The sequence below is a fragment of the Physeter macrocephalus genome, unplaced genomic scaffold (genome assembly GCF_002837175.3).
Source record: "Physeter macrocephalus isolate SW-GA unplaced genomic scaffold, ASM283717v5 random_1244, whole genome shotgun sequence".
Taxonomy (NCBI): Eukaryota; Metazoa; Chordata; class Mammalia; order Artiodactyla; family Physeteridae; genus Physeter; species Physeter macrocephalus.
In genome coordinates this window covers 11,411-23,164 of record NW_021146224.1, presented here as the reverse complement: position 1 = coordinate 23,164, position 11,754 = coordinate 11,411, and the positions used below count along the sequence as shown (strand labels likewise).

General features: G+C 52.8%; 1 protein-coding gene across 1 annotated transcript in view; it reads right to left on the bottom strand.

Moving 5' to 3' along the window:
• Positions 1 to 13: 13 nt before the first annotated feature.
• The window catches only part of LOC102993369 (SLIT-ROBO Rho GTPase-activating protein 3), a 16,527-nt gene continuing 4,786 nt past the window's right edge, over positions 14 to 11,754 (bottom strand). Inside the window, exons 3-7 of the mRNA XM_028486427.2 lie at positions 10,759 to 10,887; positions 9,042 to 9,263; positions 7,393 to 7,494; positions 4,986 to 5,183; positions 14 to 809 (exon numbers count right to left, since the gene is read on the bottom strand). Coding sequence (XP_028342228.1) covers positions 588 to 809; positions 4,986 to 5,183; positions 7,393 to 7,494; positions 9,042 to 9,263; positions 10,759 to 10,887 — 873 coding nt within the window. The 3' untranslated portion in view covers positions 14 to 587. The remainder of the gene's footprint in view (positions 810 to 4,985; positions 5,184 to 7,392; positions 7,495 to 9,041; positions 9,264 to 10,758; positions 10,888 to 11,754) is intronic.

Genomic DNA, 11,754 nt, shown 5'->3' with positions numbered 1-11,754 from the left:
CATATATATGTGTTAGCATACGGTATTTGTTTTTCTCTTTCTGACTTCCTTCACTCTGTATGACAGACTCTAGGTCCATCCACCTCGCTACAAATATCTCAATTTCGTTTCTCAGATGAGCTCTGATGTGCAGAAAGGAGCTCAGTGCCACTGGAGTACAGTAGGGAAGTGGAGGATCGGTAGATGAGGTCAGGGAGGCAGGCGGAGGTCAAGTGACCTTGGGCCCCGTGTGCCATGGGAGCAGTTGGGATTTTATCCCACCCATCGTTGGAAGACTTTGGAGAGCTTTAAGCCTAGTCCCCAGGTCTCCCAAGGACCAAACTCTGCTTTACACATATGCATTTTTCCTCTTGGACCTAGAATCCTGGCCAGGCACTCCAGTAGTACTCCTGGCAAACAGAATCTGCTAAAAAGCAACAGTGCAGATGCCTGTTCCCTGAATCCCACCCCCTACCTACTGGGGACCCTCATCACTTTATCTGGGACCCTCCTCCACAGCCCAGACTAAGACTTGTGTTTGCCGCATGGTTTCTGCAGCCAGACTGGACCCCCTCAGCATCTGTACCAGAGCTATTTTCCCAGACTGCTCATCCCGGTAGGTGGCTCCAGGACCCGGCCTCATTCCACCAAGTGCCCGGGATCTCCATGTGAAACAGCTCAAGGGGCCACAACACAACCCAGCGGGGAAGACAGCCCCCTTGCCGGCCTCTGCCACCTGACTCACCTTCGCCCAGAGTCTGCTTGAGTAAGTCATGCTTGGCCTGTAGCTTAGTGATGAGGTTACTGCCGTTCACATACTCTTTAAATTTCTGTAAGACACAAGGCACAAGGACATTACAGGTCGCAGGGCCAAGACCTGCCATTTCTGCTTCCATAATGGACCTCCAGGGCGGGAGGCCACCCGCGAGGCCCCAGGCGCGGGGAAAGGGCTTTCTGCGTCGGCTCCGTCAGATCCCCAGCTCTGCCAAGCGTGGCAGTCCAGTCCTGTGAGGCATGTCAGGTCAGTTCGGGAACACAGAGAAAGCTCAGGGGATGGGAGCGGTGCAAGGTGCTTCTGTCAGGTGAGGACTGCAGGAGCCCGGGCAGTGGGCTTCTTTCGCCGTTAAGTTCCTCCGTGCTTCTGGGCCAAGAGCATGCGGCCGGGACAAGAGAGCGTTATCAGATCTGTCAGAGGGGAGCTCCAGAACATGTCTTCTTTTATCTGGATGCACTCTGAAGGAGGAAGGGGATTGCAGGCCCCTGGAGACGTTCCCATTAAAATAACCCAAAGTGCATTTGGGGATATGATTTTCTTCTTTTCACAGATGAGAAAGGTGAGGCTGGCACAGGAAATGATTTGCCCTAGGACCCCAGGCTGCCTCCAGTTCTGGGGCCTGGCCAAGCACAACGCACTTGGAAGCAGTGCCAGGAACGGGGCACCCGGCACAGGAACACATCTACCTGCCCCCAGTTCAGCCTGGCCTCAGCCGTGCCTCGACACAACTACCGGCTTCCCTCAGCCCTGCCCACCCCACGTCGCCCAGTCACAGGCCGGGAGCCCTCTCTGCCGGACCATGAGCCGCTGTAGGCACCGTCCGTGCAGGTTCCTTTCTGGATCCTCGGTGCCTACAGCTGTGCCAGGCATATAGTCGGTGCTGAGAACTCAGCTGAAATCTCTGACCTGGTGGGACTGACATAGCAGAGTAGGAGAGAGACAATAAACTAACAAAAACGTAAGCAGAATACCCAATTGGTCAATGGTGGTGAACGCTAGGGACGGAAACAAGGCAGGAATGAAGAACTGGGAGTGAGGGCAGACCTCACTGCAAAGTTGCCATTTCGGCCCCGGCCTGAAGGAGGTGAGGAAGGGAGCCACGTGGGTGCACATGGGAGGGAAGGGTCTAAGCAGAGGGGAACGCAATTACAAAGGCCCTGAGAGTGAAGGCACGGGGACGGGTGTGATTGCCCCAAATCTGCCAGCTCGTTTCTCACCAGAAGATCCGCTCTATTCCCCAGCCAGCAGGCTCAGAAAGGGCGCAGAGGAGCGAAGAAGTGGGCCCCGGCAGCGCAGGACACCTGGGACGTCACCATCTTCCCGCTGAAGACAGGTGTGGGGAAAGGCCCACGGGGAGGGGGCTGACATGCGCCCGGATAAGACTGAGGTCACCGCACCCCGGCCCCTCCCTGGCTGGGTTTCTGGGGCTTGTGGCGTCCTGTCTCCTTGGCTGTGTCCTTCTTAGCTCCTACCTAGGGCCCTGTCCCGTGGTTGCTAAGAGTCACTCCCCCTTGTGTCTGTAGATGGTTTTCAAACATGCACATTTGGCCCTCACTGCAGTCTCAGATGACAAATGGTGGAAGCATCAGCATTCCCATTCTACCCAGAAGGAGAAAGAGCTCAGAGCTGCGGTCACTCAGTGTGCGATCTTGGCCGGATTTCTGAACGTTTCTGGGCCTCGTGCCCTCCTCAAGGTAAAATGAGTCGACTCATGGTGCTTCTCCAAGTGTGGTGCAGGGACCAGTGGCCTCCTACCCAGATGGGGAGAGTGTCCACACGCAGATTCCTGCTCTGGAAGACTGTGAGTCTAACCCGAGGAGGACACCACAGAGGCCCAGAAGCGCTCACATTTCCAGGGTGCCACCTCAGGGAGGGTGGTAGTCTGGGAACCTACGTTTTCAACAAGCTTCCTACATGATTCAAAAGCACACTTCGGTTTGATAACTACTCACCTAGAGGCTCTCTCTGGATGCTTCCAGTAATACAGCCCTGTGATTTTATCACCCTGTGTTTAAGAATTCACCATAAAAAGCAGAGCTGTGGTATAAGTAGGTATTCTCTCCATCCTGCCTCACTGTCCCAAGCCGGGTGAAGCTCCAGTCCCAAACTTGTAACTCATGCCTTGGTGGGTTAGTGCAAATTACGCCTGGTTAGTGCAAATTACACACTGGGGCTCTGGGGCTTGGGGATCCTGGCTACTTCTTCCAAGCTTCACCCAGGCTTCACGCGTGACCCATGAAGGAAAGAATGCCATTGAATCGTATTAATGTTAGCTTTAAAAGGAGTGTTATGTCCTTAAAATACCTAAATAATGTCACAACATCACATCGTGAGGTGTACCAGCCGACCAGGCTGATAACTTGAATATTCAGATCAAAATGTAACATCCATGACCCCCATCATGGATGCTGTCTTTTAATTTCAAGCAGGCTGAACCCCCTTCTTTGCTTCTGCTGCCTAAGTGACAATACTCATCCACACCCCTCCCTTATCTTTGTAACCCGTAAATTCTCTATAAACACAGCAGGCCCCTGGTGGAAGTGGTGAGCCCCCGAAACTGGCATGGGCCGCTTCACATAGCATTCACATAGTATGTGCTAAATAAATACTTGAATGAAGAAATGAGTGAATTGGTTCTTTCTTGAAAACAACAAAGTCAAAGAGTGTCGATGAAGGAAATGTAGTAGGCGTCAACCGTTGGTTTTTGACAGGGACTTGACGAGGCCTAGCATGAAATGGAGTTGGATGTTAGAACTGGGTGGGTTTGTGACTGGTTATATGACCACAATCTAAAAGCGCTGATTAATGGATCAATATTAGCCTAGTGGCATGTTCTGAATAACTCTGTCTTTGGCCTGGGCCCTGAAGTACCAATTAGTTTCTTTTTATTGACAAACTTTAAGGTAGGGAAGCCACGCTTACTGAATCTGCAGACACGAGGTCTGAAGAGACAGCATATGTGATGAGCAGCCCGCTCAGGATCGTGACAGTCTGGAAGCACGAGCTGAACCCATCAAGGGGAAACCTAAGCGGTGATAAACATCAGACCCACCCAAGACATCACCTACATATCCCATAGGAGGAGCGTGGCCTCGCTTAATGGCAGTACAGTGGGAATAGAGATTTAACTGATACTAGCTTAAAAAAAAAAAAGAATATGATCTTAGCACATATGGAAAGAGAAGCATAGCCCCTAATGTGGAGGGAGGTGAAAGTTTAGCCCTGCTCTGTGCTGATCACTCCGCTGCTGGGAATCTCACTTTAGAAGAAGCACCGACAAGTGGAACACGTTCCGATCCGGAGAGCGTTGCTAGGATGCTGAGGGCACTCAAAACAAAAGCTTAAGAGGCTGGATTGAAAGAAGTAGATATGTTTAGCCTGGAGAAATAAAACCCCAGCTCCCTGCAACCTTGCCAGACTGTCAAGTAGAATTAGCCTCTCTCTGGGTTGCCCCAGAGAACAGAATTAAGATCAATGACCAGAAACCCTAGTGAGCAAGGTTTCTGAAGATAACAGAGATACGGGAAAACATCATAATATCTATAGCCAGCCACAAGCCAAACAAAAGGGTTGTTTGGGGAAGCAGGGAGCTTTGTAATCTGGGGTTGTTCAAGCAGAATCTGAATGACTTTTGGGCAGGGATAAGGTTGCACAGGATCAAACATCAGATGGAGGATGTAAGGTCCCTTCTAACCCCATTCCATGTTCACTAAATACATGTTGAAATAAAGCCCCGATGCCCCTCATCCCTGTTCCTCCTTGGCCAAGTGAAATGTAAGTAATCTGGGATTTTACATGAAGGGCTGGCAACTCACCAGCAATTTGCAAAGATCACTCAGGGTGTTGTTTGCAGAGTCCATGCCCAAATGTGACACAACTTGACATGACAGCCATACACTAAACTTGGGGGTTGTTACTTGGGGCGTGCACCTGGCTCTGTCAGCCCTTTTTCCTCTCACCCTACTGAACACAACTCTCTCTGTATTTTTTCTAGAACAGGAGAATCACAATAACTGTCCATCCAAGATCAAGGCCGGTGCTACCCACTGGTAGCTCACTTTCTGCATTTCACAAAGCCACGCCAGGCAATTTAATCTGAAAAGCATGCTGGAAGAACTGTAGGTCTAACTGACCCACGTGGTTCCTCTGGCTCCCAGTAGTTTGGGCTGCTCCCCAAAATCACTGCCGGTGGGGTGGCAGACAGAGGGTCCTGGGCCAGGACGCCACTTACTGTAAAATAAAACATTTCTGTCTCCTGCTGGTTGGCTCTCCTCTTGGCGATGTTGATCTTGCTCATGTAGGTCTCGGAGGCGGCTGACTTCACAGACTCCGTGGACCGGCTGTGTTGGAAGGCGTCGGAGACGTCGAAGTCCTCCACAGTCAGCATGTCCTGCAAGGTCTGCATGGTGGCGTCCAGGGTTTTTCTAACCTGGGGAAACACAAAAATCCTTCAGGTTGACAAAAATCCTTCAGCCTCAGGATGCCTTTGACACCTCAAAGCCCTTTCCCAACCGTTCCTTTATTTCTTCCACCTAAAGCATCAGGAGGCAGGCAGGACAAAGATGCTCATTCCCCTTACGGTGATGTGGAAAGTCAGGCCAGCAGCTGGCTGTGGGGAGAAGCCAGGTGGCCTAATCTGAAGTCATGTCATGGGACTGCTTCTGCTGGAGACAACGTGGGAGAATGTTGTGACCAACAAGGAACTTGGGTTTTGGGGTTTGTGTTTCTTTATGGTTATACAACCCCAAACTAGCTCCTCCTGGGAGGCAGGTCCCTGAGGAGGAGCAACGCTAGAAACGCTCCCCGTTTCCTTCATCCAGAGAAGGGAGGGGACACAGTCTGGATAAGGGCAGCACTGTCCTCGGTGAGTGAACTCCTCCGCTGTCGGCCACTGAGTCCATGCAAGCCTGACCGAGAAAAAACAGCCTCGAGGGAGACAGACCCAAGACACACGCAGTGTGCTCGGTCCTCCGGGACTCCGACTCCTCTCCCGGGACCGAGCGGGACCCCGGAGGCTCCACATGCAGGGCCCCGGCCTCCCCACAGCCCTTCACAGAACTGTGCCTAAAGGGCGTGCCGGAGCTTGGAGGGAGGGTCGCTCCAAACACAGTCCCGGGAGAACTGCGTCCACATTTGCTGCACAGTGAATGCTGCTCAAAGTCTCTCTTGTCACTCAGATCTCCACTTAAAAGTTGCCTCCTGGTGACATCAGGCCTCTCCCCGCCCAACCCCGACCACCATCCTTAACTTAGTGTCTGATATTCTGTGTACGTATTCACTTACGGGTTCGTTCGCCTTTGTGTTTTACCGCCTGTCTTTTCTCACTAGAACATAAACTCCGTGAGAGGGGGCACTATATTGTCTCATCCACTCACTTAACTCTGCACAATGTTTAGCACATAGTATGTGCTAAATAAATACTTGAATGAATAAATGAGTGAATCGGTTCTTTCTAACATAGCCTCACAGAAGCTCAGGTTCAAAACTGAGCATTTCCATGGCCATGAACAGCCTACCCAGAGGAGCATGTGCTTCACCCTCCTTTCCGTGGCCCCGATTTCCAATTTAAATCCCACTAACATTATTATCCATATACAGCATATACCGTTCCATGTAAACAATTTAAAACGCTTCAGGGGAAGATGTAGGGCATAAAGAAAGAAAGAAAACACTCTGGCCGTATCCTCTCTCTTCTCAGGTTTGAGAAACAAATATATAATTTGTCGCCACATAACCTCCCCCCAGGGACTGCTTTGATTCGTTCATCCTTAGCTACACCCTGGCTCACGTTCGTCCTGGCTACGTCCTTTCTGGAGACACAAAGCAACCTGCCTTCTCTGCCTAGAACAGCCCTGTTGAGGTCTGAAGACAGGGACCACGGCTCCCCATCTCCAGCTGCAACTGCACTTCTCAAGGATGGACCTGCCCATGATCTCGGGTGACACTCCCATGTCCTGGTGTCCTCCAATTGGGTGATGTCCTCCCTGGGTGGGGGCATCCCAGCTGGAACAGGTCTCCCATGTGGCCTCATCAGTGCACATCAGAATGGAGCCACTCCAGCTGGTACTTCCATTTGTGCCCACCTGGCGGAAGTCCTGAGCCACCAGCTGCAAGGGAGGTGTGCTGGCCACGGTGAGACAGAAGCTCCCTGGAGCTCAGAATCTATGACATGTTTAGTGTGCCCTGGGTTATTTCACTGTGTAATTTAAAATACCTACTATATTTCTGATGATAAAAATAACATAAGCTCACTGCAGAAAATAGAGAAAAGCACAGAGAAGAAAACAGAAATCACCTATATTCCTGCAACCCAGACAAAACCACTATCAACATTCAAAGTATTTCCTTCCAGTCTTTTTTTCTATGCCCGTGAATATGCACAGAAACATGCACACATACTTCAGTTTACCCTGGTTAGGACACTACTGAACATGGACTTCTACTTCCTCTTTGCTTTTCTTTAACATCTTGTGAGCATTCCCCATGCCATCAAAGATTCTTGGTGTAGGTGGTTTGGACAGTTGTGCATCTTACAGATGAACCCTGATTTCTTATGTGTTCCATGGCAAGAGTGGCCTCTGCAGGACTAGTCAGGCCTTTGCAAAGAAATCCCTCACAGGGCGGAGGGGCTCACTCACCTCCTCGTTCTCGATCTTGAGAGTGGCCAGTCTGGACTGCAGCTGGTGGTACCGCATGAGCAGTTCTGTCTGGACGGGCTGCTGAGCACTGACCTGGCACACCTGCAGAAATGACAGCCACCGCCTGCGGTTGACCCGGGCCCTCGCCACCTGTGCGTAGCTGGGGCCAGCCTATCGTTAACATCCCCATTGACAGCTGCGGAAACAGGCCTGGAAAGGTTAAGTGACCTGCCCAAGGTCACACAGCTTGTACCCAGCGACACCAGAGCCAGCCGGGAGCCAGGGGCCACCCTCTCACGCTCTCGGTTGTGGTCTACATTTGTGCAGCACGTGACGGTTTGCTACTCAGAGCTTGGACATAATCTCTTTAAGTGAGACTAATTGGTTAATTTCCAGGCAGGAAGCGGTGGTAAGGAAGCAACTGCCTAAGAGAAGCCAGTGAAAAGAACAAAGGATGGGAAACAGTCAGCGGAGTGGCCCAGCAGGAAGATGCTCGAGAGAGAGGCAGGCATGGGGCAGCGGCCCTCTCACAGGGGCCGCTGAGAGAGGAGGGGAGAAGAGAGGAAGGTGAGAGAGCGATACTGTTCACCTACACCCATTCCCACCAGGGCTCTCACTACCTGTGGGCTGGGCTGCCTGCCGTAACTTGGCTGAGCTCATAAGGGACAGCAGGCCTCTGTTCTTTACCACTAACTGGGCAACCCAACGCTGCAGTCGCCAGATGATGAGCGAAAGGGCTGGACATGAGGGCACAGGGATGGGGCAGGAGCTGTGGGGAAGCCCGGCAGAAGGCCTCTCTTGCAAATGAAGAAAGTGGGCAGAGCCACTGGAGGGGCCAGCAAATGCCATCGTTAAAGGCGCCTCCTGGTCCCTCCCTGCAAAGCAGGCGCAGCGACAGCCCAGCTGAGCTCCCACTGGGATCCAGAGGCTGGCTGGGTCCCCCTGACTCTCGTGTGCCTGGGTGGAGGGAACGGGGCCACTAGGAGAAAGCTCTGGGCACATGTCCCCGGGGTAGAGATGGTGGAGACGGGGAGGCAGATATGACACCTGGTGGCTGTCTCCGTTGGTTCCAGGGACTGGGGCCTGAGCCCTGGAGAGAGGGAGGAATGACATGGAAAAGCTCAAGGAGCTATTTTCATAAGAAGTTGTGTGAAACTCAGGTAAACTGGTGTGCTGCTTAGGGGCTAGTGAAGAGCGCCTTCTCCCATTTATTTTTCCAGAACATAATGAGGACGTCAGCAGCGCAAGCCCTGAAGAAAACTGGGTTGGCTGGTACTCCGAGGGCTCAGGGCACTGGAGCACAGGTCCGAGTGGCTCTGCTGAGGCCCCGCCTACGGTGATTCGAGGCCATCCATCCAAGGGGAGAACGTGAGATGACTGTCTGTGTGCAGAGGTGGGACTCCCTTGGGGTCTTCTAGGCATAGCTGCGAGGGATTTCATGGGAAGCTATGGTCTCGCAATTCTGCAGGTGGGGGACTTGAGCCACCAGGATTAGGGTATTCGTGGTAAACTCCTCAGCTGGAGAAGCCCATGCACCAAGAACTTGACCCCAGGCCTCTCAGCTGACGTTCTCCTCCCACCGATGCTCTGGGAGCCCCTGGGAGACAGACGGAAGCAACCTCAAGCATGGGCTCCTGGGAGAAGCCTACCTCGTCCCCCATGTGGGGCTGGAACTCAAACTTGAGGGGGGGACAGAAGACCTGGTTGCACATGTCCATGACTGTGTGCTTGTCACTTCGGGAATCCAGGTTGTCCACCGCGTTCTCAATGACGTCCAGCCCCTCGTGGCGAGAGGTCTCCAGGTTGTACTCGGCCGAGAGGTAGGTCCGGAAGGTGCGGGCCAGGCTGGCATGGAAGCCCAAATCACAGCACTTGGAGAGAAGCACACACAGAAGGTGCAGGTGAGGGTGGTGACATGGAGGTGGGGCCGTCACCGTGACTTACGATTACCTCCTATTCCACGGTCAAATCTTTCATGCTGGAGGCCCTCATGCGCTTTGGAATCTTACCACACTAGTCATGGCAAAGCCCTCGGGAGGGAGCGGGGGACTGCGATCTGGGCAATGGCAGTGCTCCTCGCGGCTCCCCAAACTCACCGCCTTCTTTCTCATCTCCAGGCCTTCACACGCGCACTGCCTCTGCCCGAAGACTCTTCCTCTCTCCGCCTGCCTAAATACTCTTCCTGTGGTTTCAGTTTAGAGGTCACCTCCTCCAGGAAGCCTTCCTTGATGTTCTCCCCACTCAGAGTTCACACCAGGTGTCCCTCATCCATGTGTCCACAACTCCCTCCACCTCTCTCACGGTAACACCCGCTGCTTGGCAGTGCGTTTGCCTTTAATGCATCAGGGTTATGCAGGCTGAGCTCCATGAGGACAGACCCACTGGCTCTTATCCACTGTTGTACCTCAAGACCTAGAGCTAGCAGGCACTCAATAATAATTTGGTAAATAAAAAGATGAAAGGGTTGTGTGAAAGAGAAAGCTGAAAGGTAGGAAAGAGGAGGGGTCTGGCCCCTGAGCATTTGGAAGGCAGGGCCAGGCAGCTCCCTCTCCTGGGGGTGGTGATAATGGCGATAATGGGTCCCCTCTGCAGCCAAGGGAAGAGCGGTGACCCTCTGACTTCCTGACGGGATACACCAAGGCCAGAGGAAAAGGACGCACCCACCCTCAAGGAAGCCTGACCGAGCATCTGCTGGGCCGGATCCCTGTCTGCATGAAGACATGCGAAGCAGCCCCAGCTCTGTCACGGATGACGCAGGCGCCTCCCCGAAGGCGCCACCCACAGAATTCTTTCCCGAAGCCTCACTGTCCTACCAGTGTGTCCTGCGCGGCTGGTGCTCAGGACTCAGTGTTCCATTTTCCTCTTGCTTAAACTGCCTGATTTCTCCCAACATAACATCCCCAAGTAAAGCTGACCTGTATAATTTTGTCTCGTTCATTATTTTCTTCCATGTGTGCGTGTGTGTCTAGTGGACTGGACCCAGGGGTGTTAAACAGATAAGCATCTTTACCACCCTGGGAAGTTCCCCAGGGCATGAACTGTGTATGATCACCCCTGTACCCCCAAACCCAGTAAAAGACCTGGTGTGGAGGAGGGTGCTTGGAAAGTGCACGCTGAATTACATCTGCCCAGCCCAAGTGTGCAAGGGCCGCCAGAGGCCCATTCCCACCCATGGAGGTAGAAGCCACAGGGTGATACTCCTCGCCCAGGCCCCAAAGGCTCCCTGTTCTTCCCCTCCACCAGGGCTCCAGGGGCCGTTGGCCGCCCCCCATGTCAGCTAAGGACGAGGGCCAGCCCTCCCTCAGCTGATGACTCGCACCAGGCGGTGCAGGACCCTGTTCAACCCCAGACTCCCCAGGAGCTCACGTCGATGAGGTCGGAGACATCGTGGATGTAGTATTTGCTTATAGCTGCGTTGGTGGCTGCCAGATTCAGCAAGTAGTCGTTCCGGGCCTTGGTGCATTTCAGCTTGTTCTCAGAATACTTTGCCTGCCTCTGGAGGAAGGAAAGAGTGGAGGTGAGAGCAGAGCCACTGATGGGAGGGAAGTGAGATTTTCTTTAGGGTCGCTGCCTGCGATCAGCTCCCTGCACGGCCCTGGAAAGCCTTACTCCATGGGCCAGGTGAGTAAGATCTGGACCCTGTAGTCAAAAAGCTCACTTGACACTGCACATGTGCAGCCATCGACGGCACTGTCGGGTAAGCAGTGGCCTTTTCCGGGGGTCTGCCAGAGTGGAGTGTAAAACTAAGACCTCCGGAGGCCCCTACGCAACACCCCCAGAGGCTGCCCAAACCCGGACGACGGCCTGTGAAGCCCTCCTGACCCGGCTCTTCCTCCACGTTCCTGTCATCCCCTCCTCTGCACATCCTTTAAGACGCCAAGTTCACAAGAGGGAAGAGATATGGGAACATATGTATATGTATAACTGATTCACTTTGTAGTAAAGCAGAAACTAACACACCATTGTAAAGCAATAATACGCCAATAAAGATGTTAAAAAAAAAAAAAAAAAAGAGGCCAAGTTCATTCCTCCCTCTAGACTCAGACCCATTCCCTCCGGCTGGCCGGCCACCCTTCCAGGTCCCTGCGTGGCCTGCTCTTCCACGTCATTCAGGTCCTTAGCCACGGTCACACAGTCGCATGGGCCCCTGACCACACAACCGTGTCTAAAATGTGTCCCCGGCATCTTGACTGCCCCCTCCCCACATTCTGTCCTGCTCTATTTTTCCCATTCTTTTCATCTTTGTTCAATTTTTAGCGATTATTTTCATTTAATTTTTTTTTTTTTTTTTTTTTTTTTTTGGTGGTATGCGGGCCTCCCTCTGCTGCGGCCTCTCCCGTTGCGGAGCACAGGCTCCGGACG